Source organism: Nothoprocta perdicaria, unplaced genomic scaffold, assembly GCF_003342845.1.
Source record: "Nothoprocta perdicaria isolate Ctin4 unplaced genomic scaffold, notPer1 scaffold_282, whole genome shotgun sequence".
NCBI classification, from domain to species: Eukaryota; Metazoa; Chordata; class Aves; order Tinamiformes; family Tinamidae; genus Nothoprocta; species Nothoprocta perdicaria.
The window spans coordinates 308,053-333,904 of NW_020455513.1; the positions used below are offsets into that span (position 1 = coordinate 308,053).

The 25,852-nt window shown below is 41.4% G+C and overlaps 1 protein-coding gene across 1 annotated transcript in view; it reads left to right on the forward strand.

Annotated features, from left to right (window-relative positions):
* Positions 1 to 25,852, forward strand: part of KIF26B (kinesin family member 26B) — a 275,000-nt gene that overhangs the window by 79,794 nt on the left and 169,354 nt on the right. Inside the window, exon 3 of the mRNA XM_026041343.1 lies at positions 4,264 to 4,797. Coding sequence (XP_025897128.1) covers positions 4,264 to 4,797 — 534 coding nt within the window. The remainder of the gene's footprint in view (positions 1 to 4,263; positions 4,798 to 25,852) is intronic.

The window sequence follows — 25,852 nt, forward strand, 5'->3', positions numbered from 1 at the left end:
CTTCAGTTTATTTGAACATTCTTTGGTTTTTAGTGGCAGTGATGCAGTTGTAACAGCGAGGAGCTGTTTTTCAACTTTTGGAGTTCTGGAGTTGCTAAAACCAGCAAATCTGAAATGTAGCCTTCAAAGATGCAATATATTTAAGTTAGGGTGCAGAGGCATTTGAARGTAAATTTTCAGGTGTTATCTTTATTAGGCTAGAAATTATATGTTTAAGAGAAGAGTGAACAGAAAGGATGACTTTTTTGAACAGAGAGCAACCAATGACTAGCAGGATCATGCTTAGAGCAGAAATGTTTGCATAATCATGAAAAATGTGCTTTTTATTAGCATTAAGGCTTTCCTCCCAATAATGCATCTTAATTGGCTCTTTTACTACCTGCATGTGCAGCGAGAGGGGGTGGCAAACAAACTGCCTCCAGGGCAGAACTGACCTGCCTTCTGACGTTGCCTTCTCCCGTCGCCTTGTGTGATGGATTATACACCAGCAGTCACTGACGGCCAATCCTTTCAGAAATGAAAAAAATCTGTGCGACTTGTGTGAGATTTCTGAGCAGAAACTGACCTCTGTGGTCTGATGAGAGCCGACTRCTTTGTTTCTGCCCCTGAAGAGCAGTGAAGAGCTCGTCTTGGTAGAAGGTCGTTTGGATTCATTGTAAAGTTGACTTCTCTAGGAGGTTGCACAATGACATAAGACTAAAGCATTCGACTTGCAGACCCCAGCTGACTGAATCAGATACCTGTGAAGATTTCCTAGGAGGGAAAGGATGATTCTGCTTGCGGGCCCTTCTCTTTGTGATGGGATTAAAGCACTGCCAAAGTGCTTACAGCAAGGTGCAGAGGGGAGCTAGCCGAAAGCCAGGAGGGTGATTCCAGGTCTCTGTTGGTGATGGGGCGGTTGGGTGCCCTCCCTGGCGCCACGAGGGCAGAGCTGCTGGTGAGCTGCAGGGGTGGCTCGTCCGGGCCTGCCCGCTGGGCGCCTCTCCCTGCATCCCCYGGGCAAACTGGGCGAGGGCTCTGCTGAAGGCTCTGCTGCCCTGCCTTCCCTCTCCGAGTTTGTAGTAGGGGCTGAAGACTGTAGGGGTTAATTAACAACTGATGGTGGTGGATGCAAAGATGGCTGGAAATTAGTGTTTACTTGAGCCTGAGAGTTCGAAGGTAGTGTGAAAATGCTGCTTAGTGAGGCTGGGCGGGCGCTCAGCGTGCTTCCCTGCCCGCCTTGGTCGCCTGCGCTGCGGGCTCTGCAGTGAGTGATCTCCTGAAGCTCCCCGACCTCGTGCGCCTTCGCTTGTTTATTTTAGGACTAGGAGTTTATAGTAACGCTGTTTATACTGAAGATGGGTGAACCCTTGCAGCAGCAAGAGAAACCACTGTGAACCTCTGCCCTGAACTCAAACCAAACTCTTTTGTAACCTCCAAAGTTGTGTTTCAGTTTTTGGTGTTACTGTGCTTTATTCTGTCAGGGCTGGAAGCAAGTGCCAGAACAGACATGGTATTTACAATGCCCACCTCAAATTTCACAAGCAAATCTATTCTCGTAAGACTTAACATGGGTTTCTTAGACCTCACGAATTTCAGTAGTGAGTCCAGTCTTTCCAGCTGCTGCTCCTCAGTGCAACAAGCACAAGCTGCTTCTCCGCTGAGGTTTCCCCATCGCTGTTTCCTCTGGACCCAAGGGACAAGATCCTGTTTATTGAGCTAGTAAGCGTTTCCCAGGGGAAGGTGCGCAGGTGACTGTGGATGAAGTCCCGAGCTGTGCCGCGGCTGCGTTTCCGCGCCGCGCAGGCGAGGTGCCGGGCGGTGCAGCGCCGGCCGCGGTGCCGCCGGGCGGGCAGCGAGCCCGCCGCGCCGCTCGCCCGCGCGACCGCAACACGTTCCCTTCTGGGCTCTACCAGTCTAAAGACAGATTTGTTTTAAGAACAAAATGTGACTGAGGTTTCTGGGGCCTGAGGTTTCCTCTGATTTATCTGCTGTCCTGTAGGCTTTTCTGTTTCATGCTCCAGACTTGGATCCAGTGTTGAGCTATCTGTCCAGTGGAGTCTGATAGATTAGTAGGGCCATTTGTAGGAGTAATCAATTTGGGTTGTGTCTCTTTCCCTCTTTCCTACCCCTGAGGAGGAACAGTCTTCTCCCTGTGTTTATTGTTGTATCGGAGAATGACCTGATGTTTGTTTTAACACTGAGATGAAGCTGAATTCACTGCTGTCCCGCACTCCTTAAAGCTTGTGTGCTACTTGGATATTTATATCATGCTGACATTTGCTTACTTTAGGAARGCTTTATTTCCTTGGAATGTTTATCATGGTATCCAGGCATTTCCATGGTGAACTGCTGCTGGATCTGCATGTTGTGCAGAGTTACCTGGGTTCAAGCCGAGCCGCCCAAGGCAGTTAGCTGTCRAAGAGCGGCCGCAGCTCGGGGGCATTGGCTCGCTGAAGGAAGAGCTGGCAAGGGCTTTTCCTGGCCTGACGTGGAGCAGCTTGGAAATCACTCGTACCTCACTGGCTGTGGAGAGGGCTTTTGTGTAGCACATTATGGGATAGGTAGAGAGGCCTCTCCCCGCATCACTGGCATCATGGAAGGGGTGCCTGTATTTGATGTGATCTGCTGACCTAGTTATGGCCTGGAATGGCAAATAAGATTTGACATCTCCACCTCTTGTTAATTCACCCCTGATTCCCACCTGGCTCTTTCCCCCAGGTTACGGGGGAGGGCGGATGCGGAATCCAGCCCCAGCCTTCCCAACASGCTGTGCCGCTCCAGCCCCCTGGGTGCCGGCAATAGGAATGACCAGCTTGAGGCTGGATCGGATCTCAGCCTCCTGTTGTTTCCCATCAGCTTATACRGCTCTCCTGGGCTTCAGGGGCTGCAACTGCTCTTCTGCTGCCGCGCATAAAGAGGCACCATGATTTATGAATCAATTAATCACTGCATGCTGAGGAGCTGTTCACGGTAGTTAAACAGTGAAAATAAAAATGCTTGAGTATATAATAGAGACAGATCATAATGAATATGACCCTCTAGCAGTGAATTCTCTCCCTCCTTATTTTATATTTTCCACCTATTCTTTCCCAGCACAGCCATGCTATCAGGACATGATATTTGTCCATCTCAGATGGCATGAGTTTCTTAATAAAAGTGGTTTACTTAATAAAAGTTTACTTAATAAAAGTGGTCTCCATTTGTGTGAGATATGTATGTGTATATATATATATTATTTATATGTATGTATCAATATCACTCTTCCAGTGTGATTTCACTTTGTTTCTGAACCTGGTAAAGCCTCAGAGAAAAAAAAAAATGAAAATAAAGGCTTAGTTGGTCTCTGCTAAGGCTGCTGCTAGGCTCTGCTGCCAGGCCCCTGTGTAAATGGGGCCAGCACTCAGTGGCTGCAGTTGAACTGGGAACTCTTTGTGGAGAGCACGATTGGCATTGAGAGATCTGCCCGGGATAGGGTAGGGTAGTTCTGCATGAGGCAGGAGGTTTTACCTCCTCACCCCCACACATTGTGTGATCATGGTCCCTCTCAAAAGTAGTTCACTGCAAATTGCTCATCCTATGCTTGCTGTATTTCCCAAATAAAGCTGTGAGTGTATTTTATGCTATTAATAAATAAAGAGAGATAGAATATTCAATTAACAGAAATGTTTGTTTTCTGGTTGAGAAGCTTTTGAAAATGCTATCAAATATCTACCTGTTTTGAATTCTGGAAGGGATTTGGAGAGGGTGATGTTCTTGCCCTGTGTTGTTGTCCCTCCTCGCCCCAACACACACTATAAGCAACCATGGAAATTTTGCATTTTTGTTGCAGAGTGTGTCCTGGGTTTACTTGGTACCAAAGGCTGATACCGATGAGCAGATAGATTGTGAACCTTGGTACGAGCACACTGATTCTTAGAGGAGTTGCTCTTGATCTTACTGTGTAACTAAGTATTTTCATTCAAGCCAGAAATTAGGTGCACTCAGGTGAAGCAGGTTAATTCATTCTCTCCGCCATGCATTGAAGCTTGCAATGGAATTATAATATTTGCCATTTATCAGTAAAAGTAAGAAGTTTTTCTTCCCAACACAATCTAGTTTCTCATTTTCGTTTAACTCCGTTGCTGGCATATATTGACTATATCTAATGGGCTTTGTTTGCTTTCCAAGCTTATCTTATAAATTGGTTTTTGAAATGCACAATCAGCTGTAGTTATGTTTTACTGCAGTGACCGTGGTTAAATATTTCTTTTCTGTCCCTCTCCCTCCTCTGTTTGATTTTAGGACTCAGGCTTCTCGTCAGTGATTCACGACAAACTCCAAGTTCCCAATACCATTCGGAAAGCCTGGAACGAGAAGGACAACAGATGTGACGTTTGTGCCACCCACCTGAACCAGCTGAAGCAAGAGGCCATTCAGATGGTGCTGACGCTGGAGCACKCTGCCAACTCTGACCATTACGATGCGTCGCCAGGTTCCCCGCCGCCCCTCTCCACCATCCCTGCTCTAGTGGGCTCCCGGCACATGGGCAGCCTGCAGCCCAGGGACTGGGCATACGTGCCTGCTCCGTATGCCACCTCCAACTACACAGGCTTTGTAGCCAACAAGCACGGCGGCAAACCCAACAGCCTGGGAATTGTCAATGGGGTGGAGAAGAAAAATGGCTCTCCTGGACACCAAGCCAAGGTCAGCTTTCAGATGGCCACCAGCCCCAGCAATGGTAATGTTCTCAACTCTGTGGCTATCCAGGCTCATCAGTATCTTGACGGCACCTGGTCTTTGTCAAGAACGAATGGTGTCACTCTATATCCCTACCAAGTAAGTAGTTTTACATTAAAAAGCCATGCATTAATGCCATAGAAGCTTGAAGGACAAGTTATTACCAACTGCTGCTGTTGGTTATGTTCTGAGAGATAGAGCCATTCGTACAGTGAGCACCAGGACAAGGGCTGCTTCCCCCATTCAGGAATGGACTAGGTGAGGAGACAGAGCACAACCAGAGCACTTACTGGAACACCTTTTATTAATTCACCTGTTTCTGATACYAGAACTGAGGTGATGGTGTTATACTCAGATGACTGGTCCCACGGTACATTCTTCCTCTCGCAGTTGGCGTGCATGGACGTGCACAGTCTTGCTCCAGATACCTGTTTGGAGGMCACCTTGGGAGGCAATTGCAGCTTTTTGTGCCAGAGTGGAAGGTTGGGCRTTAGTGGCCTCAGTACCTAAGGTTAGGTATTAAGGAAGTACCTGCAGGGCCCTTTGTTTCCTTAAGTGCATGTGTAGTCTGTCTGCTTAGAGCAGCCGCCACCTTCTTGGATGTGGTCCAAGTTCCTTACCTTCTCATGACTGCTTGTTTGTGCTGGTGGCCTTCTGCCAGTTCACCTGCCTCCCGCTGTTCTGATGTTATCAGTTCTCATGGATGCAACTGAACTGTTAGTCTCCAGAGACCAGCAGTTTGGGGGAGACTTTCGTATAGCTCTTTATCACATCTTATCCTTGTTCTCTTTTGGTAATTCCTTTTGCATCCATATCCATAACAGAATCTTTTCGCAGCAGCTCTCAGAGAAGGGGTTTTTATGACAGGAGGTGAAAATGTTTCCCCAGGCCCTTACGTGCCAGTGGTGGGACTTTCAGAATGCCCAAAGGCACAAAGAGTGAAAAACAAGTCTGTTCTTTTCCAAGATCGCCTTGCACTCCTCTTGGCTTCCTAAGGCACATAAATATTTTTGAAAGTCGGTCTTTCTGCCAAGTTATGAACAGTTTGCAAGATAGGTTCCTAAATTAATCTTAAGCATTTATTGGTTTGAGAGCAACTAAACTTACAGTCAGGGGGGAAAAAAGGCAAGGAATTTCATAAACATTAAGAAATTGTCATGCACCAAAGAATATTGGGTAAAATGAAAAATGAATTACAGTTATTTTACCTGGAAAATATGTGACTTTATGGTCTTGTGAGATCTATGCCCTAGTGAACCTGAATCCTATTTGGGAAGGTCAGTATGTGATCTTGTTTTGATGTAAGAAAAGAATATCTGATCTAAGTTATCTGAATGTGCATTGCACATTTAAAAAAAAAAATGTGTATTAGGAAAATGACTTCAGTTTGCTTTGTGTTTTACTTCACCTTTTGACTGTTCTTCAATGGCTCATTTAATCTTAAAAATATTCACTAAGAAAAATATAATATTCAAAATTTTCTTTCCTGTTCTTGTAGTTTGGCTTCAGAGAGCTTAGGGACTGTTACCTACCCTTTTCTTCCCCTTTTGATAACCCTGAAATTAAAAAGATGGTAGTTGGAGCCAGCTAGTAGAGTTAGAACAGCAGACCCTTGCTGTTCTAACCCTGATCTGTGGTGAGCTGGTTGTTGGTAATTAGCTTAATATATACTTCAACATTAATTTTCAAATGTTGAATTTTTCACTGTAATCAAAGGTCACCTTTAATCATCCAGTCAAGAAATAGTAACAGTAGCTTTTGTCTTYTGACACTTCAGAAGGATTTTAGCATTTGGTTATACAGCATCTCTGTCAGACTGAGAGCTAATCGGGTAAGAATGACTTTGTGAAGTCACTTCTTTGTTTTGAAATAGTAGGGAAATGCAAGGATTCCTTTTTCTGCTTTTGTATATAGAACACAAGTCTTATTTACTACATATTCTCGGAATGCTTTAGATCTCTCTTGCCCGTATAAATATTCCTTTCACTATGTACTTAGTGTTACAGTAACAAAACCCTGCCAACGAAGAGCGCTAAGCCAGGATAACTGATATATCTTCTAATTGGAACCCTATTTTTCTTGACTTGAAGGTGAATAAAAAAAAAAAAAGTGCTGGCTGTTAACTAGAGAATGTCTATATATAAATTAAATTTTCTTGCTTTCCCTTAAGAACAGTAATTAGAAAAGTCTCACTAATTAGCCATAGTAGAAGAGAATTTCTTGGAATTAAAAGCATTACATTTCACACAGAGATACAATGCCCTTCTATATCATAATTTTTCAAAYTGATGTCCAGGGAGAAGTAAGTCTCATGGCTCTAGACTTAATGGTGCCTCTTGTAGACCCCTCTCATCGTAAATTAACTTTGTTAGTCTAGATAACATGACAGAAATAGTTAAAAAGTGACCTTATTTTCTTTCTGAAATGTAACCAGAAAGAGACAAGACTAGTTTGGAAGTGCCATTCCATGGCTCAGAACTGACTTGCAGACATCTTAGGCACCAGAAATATCCTTTATTTCTAAGATGTTACCCCTTCTTAGACTCTTCTCCTTCAGACTACCTAAATCCAGAGCCTTTTTATGGGGAATGCATTGCTGCCTCTGTTTCAATTCTGATGAAAAGATAGATACAAAGTGACTGTTCTGATGTTCTAGTGCTGTACTGTAGGCTGAATCTGAAATGAGATCCCAATTAGTCCAAGATTTTTTTTCTTTTTTTTTTTTTTTGCAGAAAGAGTAAGTAATTGCTACCAGGAGTAACTGAAGCGGCTGTAAATTTGTATGCTATCAGATTTAGTAGCTTAGTGTATGTTTACAGCCTAAAAGTTAGAAAAAGTAATAATGTTTCTGACTGGAGATGTATGTCAATACCTCTCTGTTGATGCAGACAGTGCACAGCAATCTAAATTACCTGGAGATGTGGGAATTAATTAATGAAGTCTCCTATAAGCAGAGTAAAGAAATAGCTGCTAAGAATTGTTTAAGCACAGTTGGTTCTGTGAGGAATGAGGTGAGGAATGGACTAGATGTTGTCACCGCGACCTCGTTTTCTGTGATTATGTGATTGGCCTCCATTAATCAGAAGCAAATCTGGRTCCAAAAAAGCTATGATTTCTGGACCCCATGGCCTGGCTCACAAATGAACAGTTGACCTTGTTTTCTATAAGGGTCCGAATCAAAAATCCTAATTGAATGTCAGTATCTCAAGATTTCTGGTAAGTGGCTCTTTTACAGAATGAGGAGTCAGGCAGAGAAAGCGAATAGGGTTGACTAAGCTTTTTATTTTCTCTTGGGAAAAATTGTGCCCCATTAAAACCCTCTTACCAGCATTCAAATGCTGCAGTAGTTGACGGTCAGAAAAGTGGCATATTTCTGATGAATGCATGCAGGAAAACATCGGGAGAAAAATCCAGCAGAATTTGATAGAAATTTGAAAATCATACACACCAGCAGGTAGCACTCATATTCTCCAGGGATATAACTTTATTTTAACATTTGGAAAGGCTTTTGGTGGTCTTTTCCCTACTCATGGGGATTTCACTCCTTTGCTACTTGGGAGAAAACGGAGTGAAAGTGGAGAGGTTTTACCTGAGAAGGGCTCTAATTATTTGTACAGCTGCTAATGTGCCTTACAGCATACCGCTGGGTTAAGTACATTTCTGTTGCTTACCAATTGTCACATAATACTTTTAAAGAGCAAGAAACCTTTAGACCTGGGGTACTARTATAGGAGTGAAAAGTTCAAATATCTTGATTAAAAAAAAATTCTCTTCCTCATTTTTATAAAGACTGTGGTATTAAATTGAGTGCCTATATTTTTTATTATTTTGTTAATCAAAGCTACCCAAATAGTTGAAACGAAAACACCATATTAAGCAACGAGATATATTTGAGTCATTATTAGTTCAGACTGATTTAGGGTCTACTTTCAAATAAAAAATGAGTTGAAAAGAGTGCAGCCAGCTTAATCCRGTCACCCAAAACACTTATTCTGGAATAAGAATGTCGCTACACCTCTAAAAGAAAAGGATGTTGCTTTCTGCATTGTGGTGTGAACTGCAGAACTTCAACAGAGGTCACTTTCTTGGTCCATGGACAGATCTCTGGTTCCCCTCTTGGTTATGCAGAAGAATCTTTTCATGTCTCTAGATTTTTACGTAGATTGTTAAAGAAAACAAAGTTAATACASCATGTTAGTTCAGTTTGGTACAGCTGAGTGACAGGAAGGTGAGAGCAAACAAGGGGAGAAGACCAGCAGTTCCAGGTACAAAATGGGCCACGAAAGGGAAGGATGAGTAATGGCCAACATGGTRAGCAGGTGACTGTAGAGATGGACAGGGTGAGCACTGTCCTCACGTGTCCTGASGCTGTGAAGTTTGCATTTGGTGCTGTAAGGATTTGAGTGAGGGTGTTGTGTTTGCAGGGCTAGTCAGGGAAAAGGTATTCCTTTCTCTGTGGTGCTTGAAAAGACCCCCTGTGATGAAAAGTTTGGAAAAGGAGATCTTAAGCTACTGAGAGCCCTCGGCCCCAGGCATAATGATCCCAAGTTTATTTGGAGAGTTTTCAAAGACTTTGTTTGTTTGCAGTTGATGAAAGCCTACAGTATGTGCTTTCTGTTTCCTCTTTGTGTATAATATGTGTTTGGAAGAATATTGYTCCCCGAGAAAGTACCAGCTTGTTCTGGAGCCTTGCAGTGATGAATGGCTTGTTTGGAGYTTACTTAGATCGCAGCTGTCTCATACCAAATCGGTTCTTTCAGGTATAGCCTTTTAAAAGGAATCTGATCATGATTAGAGTTGGGCACAAGATGGAGAGTTTGGATACAGAGCCAAAGCCTGGGTGAGGAATATTCACATCCAGGATTTTGATTCCAATTTTTTCCCCAAGGTTCTGCTGTCTAATTTATTTCTATTCCATTTACTGCTGTTGCCTCTTAAAATGTTCTGGAGGATAAGCAAAAATGTTAGTGATTGCTACAACAGTGCCAGCATAATTTAAGTAGCTTCTAAAGCATAAAACTCKAGGTACAGAAATCCTGTTACTTGCTCCATCTGCAGCCTAACAGGTGTCTTCCATAAATGCTGCATGCTTCCTAGAGCCRGACCTATTTTGCTAAAGCATCTCGGCAGCAAAGGAAAAGAGTATTTGCCTGCTGTCTCTTATAGTGCCCTGTTCTTATGTGATCACATGGGAGTTGGTGTAAGATGCTCAATACAAGCAAGATAGGTTAGACTTTGGTCCACAATTTTTTTGTATGGCTCCTGGTTTAATAGCAGTGCAGTCTGTGAACACCTGACATCTAAATTGGAGTGTGATGGGTCCCCGAGCAAAGTAGAAAATGTTTCTGGTTTCTATTACTGCCAGCTCATAAATGATGTTGCTGAAAGTGCATGCAAATTCCTGCACTGGTTATTTTCTTATTCTGATTTTAACAATAGAGTAACTCTGTATTGAGAACATAGGCTGAAAATGTGGGAGTTTTATTTCCCAATTTTGTCTGACTGGACCAAGGAACAGTTCATCAAATAGATTAATTTGACACTGAGATTAATATCTACCCCTAATTATCTCTCATGCCCACATCCCTCAGGCATTCGTTGTTATCTCTGAAATAACCGTCCTCGGACTAAAAGCCTTTCTAGACCACACACCTAATAATTAGATACGACCCTACCAAAGTCACTGTACATCATCAGCTGACATTTCTGTGCTACTCATTTCATCATTCAATTCATTTATTTTAAAAGCTGGCTGTTCATATATTCTTCCTTCCAGCCCCTCAAGTGACGGTGTAGTTTTATCCTGACCCTCGGATATCATCAACAGGGGAAATGGAAGTCTGAGCTAATTGTAGGAGAGTTCGTTCTGTGTGGGGGGATGGAGGGCAGGGAATACATTATTCTGGTGTGATTTGATCTCTGATGGCATTTTTATGCATGGCTTAATTAATAATCATTGCTTTTCCTTGTCATGGTACCAAGATGACCAAGGGAAATGAGAGGCAAAGGGTATCCCATGGTTTGAAAAAATTGAAAAGAGCTAAGTAGGCTTATCCTGTGAGTATGAAAACCCCATGACTCAGCTGTGACGTGAAGAAGAAATCTGTGGACTGTTAGTGGAGTGAGTTAATCCTGTAAATTAGCAAAAGCCCAAAGATCACAATTAGTGAGGATTTAGAGTCTCAGTTTCCTCCTCTGCTCTGTAGCTTAACGGTTTTGTCCACATGTTGAGATGCACTTCTTTTCTGAAATAGTAGCTATGCTGAATGCTTGCATCGCTGAAKAAAAGCATAACTGGAGAGAAGGGAGATATGGTTTAACTGTGGGGAAAAAATTACATGGAGATGGGATGGAGAGATGAGAGGACAAGCTGATGCATGAACAGGAAATTATCCCTTTGTTTTCTCCATTATCTGTAAGGTGGCAGAGAATCAGGGAGAAAACAAATCAGCTTCTATTTATGCTTTATTTCATAGTTCAAGAACATATGGATTCAGAAATGAAGACAGCCAATATGAAATTGAGAGCAGGGAATATACTTTTCATGCAATGTGCAGCTCTGTAGAACTCATTACCATAGAAAATGTTGTTGAGGCCAAGAGCTTAGGAAAAATTCATAAAAGGATTAGGTGTTTATATGGCAATAAGAAATGCTCTTTCAGATATTAGAAAGGGTAAAGAAAAAAGGGGAGATGAATTCCAGCATGGCAGAAGGCAAGTGGTAACTTATATTCTGTGGAGAGAAAACTTCCTTTAGTAATGTGATATAGAGGTAAGGCCTAGAATTCCTGAAGGTGCCACTGGAGTGTCGCAGTACAGGAGTGCCTGGCTGGGACAGGGGGCTCAGGTTCTTGGTCAACACTTGGGCTCCTGGTCCCTCTGTTCTGAAAGTGGCCTCTGAGCAGCAGCTGGAGAAAGGGCCTCGATTAATGCTGGAGCCTGGTGAAGGATAAACACCAGATGACTGGTGCTGTGTTTTGGATGGAGGCCTGTGGTAAACAGATTAATGCAGAGGACTCTTCCAGCAGGGTTTTCATTAACATTGCCAGAGCTCAACAAATCTATTGTATGTTTCAGACCATTTTTTTGTTTGTTTGTTTGTGGGTAGATTTTTTTTCCAATTTCTTATTCAAGTTTGTGAAGAACCATGGCTGGTAAAAACTTTTTTGGCTTGTATCATCTATATGAGCAGCATGTCCATCTTTAAAGCTTCATAAAAATTCATTCCTTCGTCTGGACATCCAGAAGCCTGGAGCTTAGGATTCTGTTAGAAGATGAGAGAAAGTAGATGTGTTTGCGCAAAATCAAAGGTAACTCCTCCTAACTGAGGAGAAAAGAGATGGGAAAAGAATAAGAAAGCAAAATCACAGGGTGTTTGTTTGCTTGTTCTTGTTTTGTTTTGCTTTTTCCTCCCTTTGAATTCCCAAGAGGAATTAAGGAAAACACAGATCAATATAACTCTATATATTTTTGGCTGAGATACTTCAGTTTTTCTCATTGCTTGACAGAAATAATTTGTAGCATTATTGTACGTAAATGAACCTCAGAAATAAGATTAGATTTAGGAAGATCATAATAAATATATGTTACTTTCTTTTACTGAGATTCCATTCTAGCTTGTGACTTTGCCTGAAAGAAGAGCAAGGCTCTAAAATGAGGAATAAAATTATTACTAAAAAATACACTGACAAAGCCTTTTTCATGAATGCATGCTAAGTTTTTGGGAAGTAAGGAATAAATACAGGCTGATGTAACTTTGAAATATGGCTCTGTAGAGTATCATGTAAAAATTGTTATTTTTTCTGAAAATGTTTCTGAAGTGGATTCTGAAATGTGATATCAAATCCTCCATTGGGACAGCTCTCTCCTTAATCCAGTGGATTCGAGTTGAAGTGGCTGGTTGTTTCCCTGTATTCCACTTGCGAGATGGGTGTTACCAGCCGAGCTTCTTTTGGGATCAGGCTCTCTCCTCTCTCGCATGAGGGGAACTGCCTTGCTTAGAACTGGCGTGCTTAGAACAGTGCCCCMCACACACAAATGAGACGAGGGTCGAGCCTGTAATGTTTGATCCGCCGCAGCGTGAGAGCGGCTGTGGTGGTGGGAGGGAGCCTGACGTTGCACACAGCGGGGCTCATCTTCCCCTCGGGCTGCTGGAAGGGCAGGTTGGTTTCACCCGTAACTGCAGAGCCCCTCGGAGCGGCTGGTGTCTCTTGACAAGCGAGAGCAGGAGGCTGCTCTTACAGCAGCCTTTGAGCTTTGGGTCTGCTTGTGTGTATCTTCTGGAGGGAAAGGAAGGGTAGCACATCTCCAGAAGTGAGAAAAGGCCACTTCCAGGCAATGAAACCATTTCTTAAAATTCACTCTGCTCTGAGGAGGAATGAAACTATTGCTTCACCTTTCAGAGCCACCTAACCTCTCTAGCTGAACTAGGAACTCAGCTCCAGAAGTTAGAGGGGAAAGGAGGGCGTTGAGCTCTCCTGTTCCTGGATCTGGGCTTCTTGGGCAGTAAGTCGATAGGAAATTCCAGCGGGAACCTCTGTAACTGCCTTCTGAGGGAGCACACCAGTGCCCATCCCTCATTCTGATGGCACCTGAGGACCTTAGTTTTACAGGACAAAAAAGTCTCATTGTCTGACTGTGAGATGTGAATGTCCAGTGACTGAGCTGCCACCAGTGCAGTTATCAGTTGTGTAGATGGGGTTGCAAGGGAAGTGTTTCTGTTGTGGCAATGCTTTGAATCAAACACATTTGTCTGTCACAGATTATGTTATTGCTATTTGCTTGTTTCTTTTTGAATTAGAGAATGTTGGCATATTTGTGTCTATTAATTATCTGACTAAACATATGTGAGACTTCTGGCTAAAGAGGAAAAATAGGAAARGAAACAGTTTAGAGTATTTGATGAAATTATTTCTGCTCCTCTGACTTCACTGTGGCTCCATTGGCCTAAGTTGAGTGCAGCTGGGTTTGCTTTTGGGTAATTAAACTGCTGTGACTGATTTCTGCAATTGCTTTATACCTTTTGCTGCATTATCAGTTCTTAAAAAGATCAAGGATATTAACAGAAGTTGAGCTTTGCCAAATCTTGCAAGAAACCTCTGTTTTAAAGTATGTAATCTTGTCTTCTCCATAAAAGAAGAATTTAGCCAAGAGATGCGTAGATAAATACAGTTTGAGCCCTCCTCAATGTATTTCCTTGTGAATTAAAGAAAAGACAAGTTCCTAGCAAATCTTCTATTTTGATAAAAAGAATCACTGTTGATGTGTCTTTTCCTGCTTCCCTTTCTGGCCTCCCTCATGGTCTTGGCCAGAGCAGGAGGTACAGTTGTGGGCAGCAGGGCAGGCAGTTTGGAGGAGCACTAGGAAATAAGGAATTTCGTTGTGCGGTGGGACTTAAACATAGTGTTGCAGAATTTACACACAAACCATGACCGTTAAGCCCTAGGTGTTTCATTCCTGTATATGTTTGTCGGTTCCTGCAGTGCAGAAGATGGAAATTAACTCATGCACTGTGAAAAGAAGCTATACAGAATACAGCAAAAGAAAATGCCTGATAGGCAGATGTCATCAGTACTCAAGTGATCACATTCTCTGATAGCTGAAGACTTTGAGGGTTTCACTGCCAGTGTGCAGGAAATAAAAGGTGAATGTGATGAAACCTTCTGTTGTACCGTAGAGCCACATCACGGCAGCGATCACAGATGCAGGAGGCAAATGTGCTCGTAAAGCTGCGTGTGCTTTAGCCCAGCTTCTCTGAAAGGCTCTGGGAAGATCTGTGCAATGTTAGGCAAGGTGAATCGGGGCCTAGTTTGCAAGTCTGGGAGGGTGTTGTGTTTTTTATTCATTTTCTTTGTTTTGTTTGTTTTGAAGTCTTGTAAACCAAACCTATGGTAATATTTCCAAATCAGCAAAAAATATAATTAGCTACTGTGCAGCTGACATAAGAGAACATAACTCAGGGGTCCTGACTACCAGGCCTTCCTGACGAATTAGGAAAATGGTGTCCCTAAACTTATCTTTTAATTTTAATAATTTTTTAGGGCATTAGTGATGCAGTCAAGTTGGTTTGTGTGAGTGCTCTGGAGAGAAAAGGCTACCTCTTATATTACGAGTTTCGTTATTCTCCTACCTATTCAGTCAGCACAAGGGACTTTATTTCTATAATCCTAAATGTCTAGAAGTGTCATTTGCAGCCAGGACTCAGCAGTTGTGGTGCTGATTATCTCCCAAGTTTTGTTCTTTACTTCAGAGCTTGTGTAAAGATGCCTTTAAATACTGACAGAGACCAGCTCATCAATGTCTTTTTTTCTTCTTCCCCCCCTCCCCCCTGCCCCTATTTAAACAGAAGTAGGGGAGATGTAGACACCTGGCCTGATGACAGCTAGGACAAGATCAGGCTTTCTGGAAAGGGATTTGAGAGAGGGCCTGTGTATGTGAAGGTTATACAGGTTATGAGATCATTGAAACTCAGTGTGCTTCAATTTGCTRCTGAATGACTTAAATCACATATTGTGACTCTTCTGCCCCCTCAATGCTTTGGCTTTGAAGCAGGGACAGCTGACATTGTGTGAAGGGACCATTAGTCCTGAGGCCTCCAGGCATTTTGTGAAATAATGAGCATGAATAATGTAGCGCCTTGTCCCTGGCCTCCTATGTACTTAGTGGAGATGGTCCCAAGCATGACACTGGAGGCTTGTTGCAGCCTTGTTATATAGGTGTCCGTTTGTGCATGTGTGAGAACACCTGTTCAGACTCCTCCTTTACCTAATAGGCCTTCTAGGATCACTTGAGAGGGAAAGATTATGCCTAATGCCTTTATGCTGTTGATGCCAGTATCCTCTTGCCTGACTTAAATGTGGTTAGTGGAAATGCCTCTTTGTAATTTCTTGGAGAATCCTTGGATGGTACTACAGGAGGACAAGAGACCTGTCGGAATGCATAACTCTGCTATCAGAAAATGGTTTGTACTTAACAGCTTCCAGATTTTGTTTTCAAGATACTTTGAAACATTGCACTGAGATGTAATACTACTAGAAACTGTGTGATATAAACTCAGCTGAAAAAGAGCTGGATCAGTAACTATATAATATTTTTGCATATGTAACAGTCCATTCTCCTAAGAGTACTTGAAGTACTTCCAGCATCAAAACATGAAGCAACACATTTGAAGGAAATGCTATCTTCCCATTGCTGTAAGAGTCAATATTGAAGTGAAACATGAGAGAAATTAGCCTTTAGGGATAAAGGAAAAAAACGATTGCCCCAAAAATACCTTGCAGATTCAATTTCATGAAGCTGAGGTTGACTCCTTTTTGTCTCAAAATGCAGCTTGAGCTGGATAATTTTTATCAACTTCTCAGAGTTCATTCACTTTACCGTTTATAACAAGCTGCTACAGTGCTTTCTGTAAAGGAAAAAAATTGAAAACAAGGGCTTTGTTTTGCAGAGTTCACCTGAAAGCGTGCCCCTGGGAAAGAATAGGGCTAGGGAAGTTCTAAGTTGACCTCTCAAGCTGTTAACTTCAGCATCATTGAAACTTATRCTTTCAACAGGCATCTGAGTCAGTATCTCCCTTGCTGCTTTAACTCGTCATGCAGAGCAGTTCCAGAAGATGCTAGATGTCATCTTGTTGCCCTGTTTGCTCATAGGGGATATCCCATTGTGTGCTGCTGTTGAAAAATYCAACTTTGACACTAAACTTTTTTTTGATCTTTCATATTCTCCTGTCTTTTCAGATAGGACTGGCCTGTGTGTGCTTGAAACCCACCTTTTGCAAGGGCCACTATGCAAAAGGAATATTCCACAGGTGTAATCCTATGTGAAGGTCACACTTCCCCCATTTTCCATGGCCTCTGTAACTGTTGCTGCAACAAGCAAAAGAACTTAGTMGTCAGTTTTGGAGAAGTATTAAATAGTCTCCTAAATTTTTACTTTAATGTATAAGTGTTAGTTATTTCTGATTTTTTAGTCATCCTTTGCTCTGATTTACCTGTTTACGTGGTATGCATGGTGTATATTTACACAGGTATGCACATAYGTGCACCTGCTCATCTTTTCCTTCCTCCATTTTTCCTCTGTAGGAAAGCATCCTTTGCTGTTGTTCCAAAAGGAATCACTGATAAACTTTGGGATAGATTCTGATCTGAAATCAGTTTGAAATGAAGTTCATTTCATGTGTGTGACAGACAAGCATCATGTCTTTTCCTTCTTGTACTCATATGCCCTGTCGCTGACATTAATAACCTCGAAGAATCAGAATACATTGAGTTCTGAAAGCTAATGTTATCGAAGAGGAATATTCAAGCCTCTCTTCTAAAAACACACATCAATCAGCATTTCTAGGACAGTACCCTGCATGTGGTATGGTCTTCTACCATTTATAACTAGTTCAGGCCCATTTTATAGTCCCTTTATCCTAGAGTAAATAGCTGTGCCAAATGATTTGGTAGATGCCTACAAGGCACCTTRTGAAGAAACATATGGGACACTTTTTTTTTTCTCATTTATATTAAATTACATCACTGCACTTCCACTGACCTCTAGTCAGTGATTTTTTTTTTTTGGCATGTCATTGTGGAGCCTATGAAGCTCAATTAAAAATTAATTAAAGTAAAATAGAGACTTCCTTTCCAAAACTGATTTAAAAGTAACTTCTGAAACTTCTGCTTAACAGAACTGAGTAAACAAGTTGAAGAGGAAAATCCAAAACAACCCATGAGCAAAAAAAAAAAATGTGGAGTGCAGAATGCCAAAATTGAAGATAACCATAAAGTGCTTATTACAGTTCAGAATGGTTTACTAGAGATTTGACACCATTTCATATGTTGAGCCTGTTTGTTATTGTTGTATTTGGACTTCATTAAAGTGCATTTAATTAAATCTATTGTAAATCTGTTTTATTCCCAGTGGGCCAGTTAATGTAATCTTGCTGTTTGCTTATAAGAAATATCAACCGACASTTCCTGCCCTGTTTATTTCACTGTTTATTTTTAGACCGTAGTGGAGTGTGTTTTGTCAGTTTATTGTGCAAACTCTTTGGGGCCATGACTTTTTGTCTCTGTGTCGTAGAGAGAAGAAAACATATTCAGTGATGTTAGGTAAAAAGGTGGAGAAATGGTCTCTCTGAAGATTGCGTTCACTGACTTTTATGAGAAATAAGTGCAAGATCGGACTATATACTTGCAAAAAAATTTCTTAGACTGGTATCTTCTCTTAAGCTTTTGGTAAGTTTTTCCAAATTTTCAAAATAATTTTTTTTCCTTTGCCTCTTAGGCTACTAAGAGGRCAAAAGGTATTTAAAGAATAAAAATAAGCAGATATTAATAAGCCTGCAATGAGACTGAAATTAAGAAAATCATGAGAGCCTTAGATTATTCACAAAGTAAGGATCTCCATGAGATCAATTTCCTGGAAACACCAGCAAAAATACTTTATAGTAACAACTGAAGAACACACTGTCTGTGTACTGTGAATAAAGTTTCCTATGAGAAGGTAGACAAAATGTACCTCCAAATGAAGGACTAAATTTCCAGTATGTACTGTACACATTGGCATTCCAATGTGTACAGTTAGATGTGTAAGATTTTGTGTGTGACTATCATTAACTTGTCATTTCAAGCTCTTCTAGCTGGGAAATGGCTCATAGGAGATCACTAAAGCTGTATGGAGTCTCCCTTTGAGTAGCCCTGAGTTTTCTTRCACTGTAAACTAATCCTGGATGGATTAAGCATTTAATGTTTGTCCATCCCAAATTTTAATAATAAGATAAATTAACTGAGTTTTAAAGGAGTATCTTGTTTCAGGAATGTTCACAGTTTTTTAGCATTGCGGGTGATGAATCTGCAACTGTTTCTTTTTTTTGGTTTTTGCCTTTTTGGAAAGTGCTGTGAACACAGCCAGATTGCATTCAGTGTTCCTTTCCTTTGTATTTACTCACTTTACAGAACTGCACAAATTTTAAAATATATATGTCTGTAGTTGAAGTCTTCTAAAACTGTCAATGGTGTTTTTGAGGCCCCTCCATGGAAAGCAGAGGAGCTCAGTGGCTCAAGTATAGCTTAAAAAGCAGAGGCATCTAAAATCATTGTCAATGAGAAAATGTTCTCCGTTTGATCTCTTTTCACGGGTTAGAAGGTGATTGATATTGGTTACACAGCCTTCAGAAGGATGTGCACTAAATTCCAGCTGAGAAAGGATCATCAATATGCCTACAGTTCCTAACATACCTGAAGAACTTTAACAGGCAAGGTGGGAGTGTGAGTTTCTTAGTGTAAAACTTTAATGATGAGAAAGGAGAGTGAGGGTACATGCAGACCAAAATGCAGATTATACGTATTGGGGAAAGATCATAGTATGCCTTTAAATTGCRCATTAGATTAGCTTTTGCTGATGTAATGTTCAGCTAGTTCCAGGAAAACCATGCTCAACTTTGATCCCACTAAAAGATCTACAAAATCAAACTGGTCAGCTGAGACGATTGTGTTTAAAAACTTGACAGAACTTATAKGAAATGAGAGGATGAACTTAACACTCAGAATTCCTCTGGAAAGGAGACAATTTCATGGTAGCTCTTATTAACACTGATAACTGTGAAATTAGCTGTTGCTCCAACTCCATGTTGGTACCATGAAAGAAGGGAACACCTGCAAGGGTGTTCTGCAGGCACAGAAAGGGGGAGGAGGTTGCACAAAGCCAAAGGGTGATGCAACTTAGTACAACTGTTACATAGGGGGACAATGGATCTGTTCATGGTTCATGCAGTTCACTGAAGGTGGAAGTCTTTGGGCATGGAAATTGAGGCTAAACGCTTTTTTCCTGCTGGCAAAAAGACACACAATATTGTCATGCTTTTTGAGTTGAGCAGTTAGCAGGTGTTAAGGTCTTGCAAGTTATTTGTATTGGAAAGTGTTGGCTTCTGAAGAACRTGTTAACATTCAGCTGCTGGGAATGAAGTCGGACCAGCTCACTGTAGGCAAGTGCACAACTCACCATTTTTGGCCTTTTCTTTAGGGCACTTTAGGGGAAAATTTGTCCCCTGAAGTACCTTTCTCATAGCACCACAATGTTGGCTTTTTTTGTTTGTTTCTGCTCTGACACATCTTTAATGCAGTTTTGGACCAAATAGCCAGTTCCCTGTTTCCGTTCAGCCTTACAGAACCCTGTTGAACATATGGTATAACTTCTGAGCATTTCCATATATGAGCAGTTTTGCATAATGGATATCCTGGGCTACATCAGAATGTAACAATTTATTTTGAATGAAAAATGAGCGTTGCTGTGTCAACTTCAATCTGAATTCATCCGAGATGCCATCATAGTAGTATTGTGGTCTGGTCTCAGGACTTGCACGCAATCAACTTGATGGGTTTTTTTAAGCAAGTGTACTAACGCAGAGTAACTTGAATGCATGATCTTAGCCTCCAGCAAATGCAAGATAACTTTACCTTTTTTTTAATCACTTCTAGAGCTAATTTAAGTTATATTAATTTGTATTTGCCACAGGCTAGGAGTGTGCATGTTGACAGTTGTTGTGACTCAGCAGAGCAATTAATTTATGTGCCTGAGTCCTTACAGCCTTTGATATGATTCCAGGTAGTCACCATTTGGAAAGCAAACTGACTCCTGGACAGCCTTACAAATGATGGATTGAATGGGTCACCTGCGTTTGTGCAACTTGAACAATGTTAATTGCATTGTGAGCACTAAACTTGATAGCAACATTTTAAGATACAAGTTTCATGTAGGAAAAAAGACTAGATACAGTTCTAAAAACCTCCTGAAGGACTTAGACTAAACAAACAAGGGAAGGAGGGAAGATGCTCTTTTCTGGAATGACAGAAATTACCGCCGCCCCCCCCCCCCTTTTTTTTCTTTTTTTTTTTTTTTAAGAAAAGGAAATATTGATGGAATGCAACTGGGAACTTGGGGGGGAGACAGGAGGAACTTGCTGGGAAATGTGTTGCAGCAGTGATTAAGGTAAACTCAAAGGGAGGTAAAGAACACATCAATGTAATGTCCAGACTTAAGATCTCAGTGTTGCATTTCTTTTTAAAGCTTTTTTTTGCTGCCCTCAGTTTTCGATGATTCTAAAGAGATGGCTGCACTTGGAACCTCACACCTATCATTAAAAATACCAGTATAACAAAGCATTAAAATGTGTGCTTTTAATTTTATTCCATTTGGATTGATCAGGATATACAAGGCTTTCCTCAGTGTTCCTTCAGATGATTAATATTTCATAGAGGCAGCAAAAGAGATAGCTGTAGAAGCAGTATTAATAATCATTGGTRTCAGAGCTTAACTCCCATTTAATCAGTTTTTAAATATATGTTCTTATGTGAAGATCAATTAGAGAAGTGTTCAGAAGAGAATACTACACGATAAATCTCTAACAGAATATTTGATAGATCAAAAATTATTTTCCAGGCTCCTTTCACTTAAGGGAACTTAAAATTCMAAGACTTGTGCATTACTTTATCCAAAATATACCTGGCTTCTAAATCGTCCCAACTTTCTCTGCGATCAACACTTSAACAGTCACAGATGTTCTGCCATTACGGGCTAAAGTTTCTAAAGACTTTGATAGAGATTAAAGTTTTCCTAGAGAGGTTTGGAACTTCATAATGGATTCTCAAAGAAATCCTTCTGAGRTGATTTTGCTGAGTTCCTGGAGATATCCAAGGTGAACCTGCTGTGCTTTCATTTAGGGTTAATTTCAGTGCTGTTGGGACAAGGCAAAAGAGCTTCTTCTAGAGCTGGTGTTTTCTAGCTGGGATGTTTGACTTGTATCTATTAACCTTACTTGACACTTACTTGAGAATTAGGGGAAATTGTGCTCTCAAATCACTATCTGCTTTGAAAACTATTATCCAGCATTTGTTTGAYCTGAAAAAAGAATGTTGCTGAGAAAGATAATATAGTTGCAAAAATAATTTGTTTTGTATTTGTTCAAAAGCCTGTATATTGGGTGCAAAATCAGTCCACTGATTCCTTCTGTTTATAAAATACCGTAATGCATCCCTGAGACCTAAAACACAGAAAAAAAATGCATATTATTGTGGTATCTGCCAGCACTACTATACTTCAGCCTTTGGCATCAGTTTAGGAAAAGCTCGCATTCATAACTTCTCTGCCATGAGGAAGCTAGTGGAATGGTACCAAGTTGTAAGTAGGYTGAGGATATTTGGTAGATGCTTTGGGGCCATTCTACCTCCTATGATTAGCTGGTTCAGAGACATGAGACGTGTGCTGGTGTTACCTCCTAGACAGGTGAGATCCTGAGGTGCTAATAGCGTGGGTTGAATTTGTTTTTAGGATACTCTTTCTATGATAATTTTTACAGGAATCTCTCTCTAATCCTGTCAGKTTTTTTTCATACTGAAAGTGAAGTTGTTTTCTTTCCTCATGTTTCAGTAGGACTTGATCACAAGTCTTTTTAAATAAAGAGCAATGACCCAGATAATGTGCTTATATGTAGAGAAAGTAATGGTGGGTTTTATTGCTGCCTTTCTTCCTAGCTATGGAAGGAGGTTGCTTTCTGGGTCAATAATGCCATTTGATCTAAGCCCACCCGCTGACACACACTGGCAGCTTCTAGAGCCCTTCTCGTCAAGAGACGAGCGAAAGGTCAGCGGTTACAGATTGCTGCTTGGGGCAGAGCAAGARCTGCAGTAAGAGCTGAACTTCCTGTAGCGTTTTGACACTGCTGGCAGGACAGCCCGGGATCAGAGAAGTGAAGTTTGTGTTTATAACAGAGGTGTTGCTGCTGCACATGGTGGGCGCCCAGCTCCTCTCTTCGCTGCCCGTGTATGTGGCGGGCCAGGACTCAGATGTGTGCCTGTCTTTGCATGGTCTTCCTGCTGCGTGTCTGCACCCACTTTGTGTTGCTCCAAAATGTGAAGCTTAATGGACGTAAACCTAACATTGGGGGGTCTCAAAACGTACAGGATGCAACACAGGCCTGCAGTTTAATTGCTGAATCTGGATGTTGGAGCTCTGCTTTAACTGAGCCAAAAGAGAGCAAGTCCCTTTCTCATGTAATAAGCTACAAATCTGATAGCAATTAAAACTCATAGTAGGAAAAAAAATCCAATTAATTTCCAGCTGCATAGCTTTAAAATGCAGCAGCAGGATATGCAGGTAATTAAGAAAATTAGCTTTAATAAAGTCGGTTTAAAAAAAACCCTGAAGGCTGAGGGCAAACTTAGCTTTCCCATAGATTGCCTTGTTTTCGTTGTCTTAACAAGAAAGGAAGCAACCTTATTATATTGCTGCACAATGTTTCTTTGTGTTGGTGGGGTGTTGAGGATCCCAAAGTTGGAGGCAGAACCTCCCGTTGCCGGGTGCTGGCAGGGCCGGCGCGGTGGCTCTGCGCCTGCGAGGGGGCCGCGGTGTGCGGAGGGGCTGGGGCCGCGCTGTGCAGGGGGGTGAGCAGCCCCGCGCCCTGCGGGACGGCCCTGCGCGTCCGCCCGTGGCTTCCCTCGGGGGCGGGAGACGGTGGCCTGGTCTGGGACGGACATCGGGAGACACAGGGGTGGCCAAAGGGGAGTTATGAAGGCCTTGCCTTTTTGAAATGAGGTAGAGTCCTTTGGAATTGGCTTGATAACCCAGGGGTTGCCAATAAATACAGTTTGAATCTTGGGGTCACTCAGAGTGGAAGGACCACTGCAGACTGGAATCAGCAGCTTCCACACCATGTAAGTTTAGTGAGAGTAGATATTTGCCCTCCTAAACTCTTCGGATCATGTAATCTCCCTCCTCTAGGATTATTGTTTTCTGAAATTGGTTCTCTTTCTGCTCAGGAAACCTCTCTGCAGAATCAGAGAGCAAGAACCTCTCCTGGTCGATATTCTTTCAGTCTCTGTATACCAATTCCTTTTGAGGTAGTTTTAGAGCACCATGTATTCTGTCCATGGATTCCTTTGCTCAGGAGGGCACTGGCAAGTTGAGAAAAGTGAATTCATTGCTAAGTAAAAACAAAACGTCAATACTGACTCACAGATTTTCAGGCAGCGCTGTTACCTTGTATTTGTTGTTTTTTCTTTTCTTTCACTGTACAGTGAATGGGCGATAGAAGTAAGAGGGAGAGATGCCAGCTGAGCATATGGCTTAATAACATTTAATAGTGGAATCATGGAAAAAAATATAAAAAGCATTATAAACTACTATTTTAAAAGATGTTACTCTTAGGAACAGGAATCAGATGAAAATGTCTTAAAAACGGTAGAACCACTGCTGCTGAGTAGCTGAGCTAAAGCACAGTGATTTGTAGTGAAATGTTTTATGTAAGGGTACAGGCTCCTGCAGCAGAGTAAATTGCATCAGAGCAGTTTTGATGGGTGGATGTGCCCGTGTCCTGATTTCATCTGTGCAGCAGGATGCATTAGATCTGTGTGAAGTAGCTGTTGTGTTTATAGGGGGCAGGGGAGGTGGCTGCAGCAAAGGCCAGCTTTCTTTTGGACAGCACCCGAGCTGGAGGCTGCAGTTAGGCTCTAGGTGCTGCCATAGTGCATCAGWAATGTTTAAGGAAAATTACTGTGTGCTAAATGCATTCAAACCCTCCTTCCTGAGGAGGTAAACATAACTGGCGCTCTTGCCATGCCACTGATCTTCCTTTGAAAAWCCTCCTTGTTTTTAAAGCTGCGCTTTCCTGTGTCATCCCTTCTACTAGATGAATGTTTTATGTTTTGTGTGCAAATTTGAGTAAAGCTGGAGCACACCATGCACAAGCACCTTACCTAGAGTTTCAGCTTTTGCAGTGAATAGTTGCCTTTCCTAACCAATATGCATTATGTCTACATCACATATTYAAGACAGAGACTGAATTCAGCAAACATTACGCGTGTCCCATTTTCAGTCTGTTTTGCATAGAACATGTCCTTTTGACAGGAAAGGGCTATCTGGACTTGCTGTCTTGATGCTGCTCACGCTCTGTATCAGTGGCTGCAGTGGTCTTGGGCAGATTAATACTCCCTGCTGAGAGAAAAAGGTCGTACGTAAATGGCAGGTTGCTATAAAACTGTGTCAGTGCCCTTAGCTACAGAAACTTGTTACCATTCCARAGTTATTTCTTCTACAGGTGGATGCTGTCCTGAATAGCTCCTGAAATGTCACCTTTGTTGTATTAAGTGGTTTTTGATAAATGCAGAGTGTGTCTTTGGTAGTCGGTTCGTGTTAAAGATGACTGCCCTAGGAAATCACCACTTTCAAGTTGCTCTGACTGAATTTCATCATTGTTTCTTTTTACCTGGAGAMGGATGTGTTTAATTAGCTCTGTAATGAGCACAAGAGACTTCTTTCCCCTTATTCCCTCATCCCCACATCWCCTTTCAGTGAGGAGTTTTGGGGTTATTTTTCATCCACAATTACCTTCATAAACCCCTTACCAGATTTATTTCAAAGTTATTTGAAACTGTATTTAACAATGATACTTGAAAGGGTCAAATATTTTCCTTTTCTATTTCCACGTGGTCACCTCTCAAAAAACCTCAAAAATTACAAAACTGAAATAAATAGCAACTTTCTCACGTTTGTTTCTTCTTTTTAAAAATGAGCATAGTGAATTTCAGCTCTTACGGTGTGTTCCTGGTGCTACCATAGTGTAAATCTTTTTTTCTGCATTTTTTTTTGCTATTGCAGAATATTTGTAAGATGTTAAATCTACGTGTTGGGCAAAAAGGATGAAGTCAGTATTTCCAGAAGTCCTTCTCTGGAATAATCAACTTGCTTTACTCATCTTGATTGCCTTGATTTGTGCAGTGACACTGTAAAAATATTGCTGAGCTAAATCATAAGTRTTGAGTTAACTCTTAATGTTCTTAACCAAAAAAGTGAAATTAGATTGTGTTTGTGTTCATTTTTTTTATTCAATGAAAGATAAAATATTCATCTTTAACCTAAAAGAATTGGAATTAGTTGCTGTTATTTGAACAGTTATTTGAACAAGTTAACAACACGATGAAATGCCTCTCCATTTTCTTTCCCAGGGCTGCCACAGACCAAAAGGCAGTCTTTTTCAGCTCAGCTGGAGCAATAACTTTGTTCTTCTGGTTGAGAGTAAATTATGATAAGCCAAAAAGATTTGGAAAGAAGACAAAAGGTCAATTTTTCAAAAGAGCCAAAGCACCCGGTTGTGTGTAATGCTAAAACTGCAGTA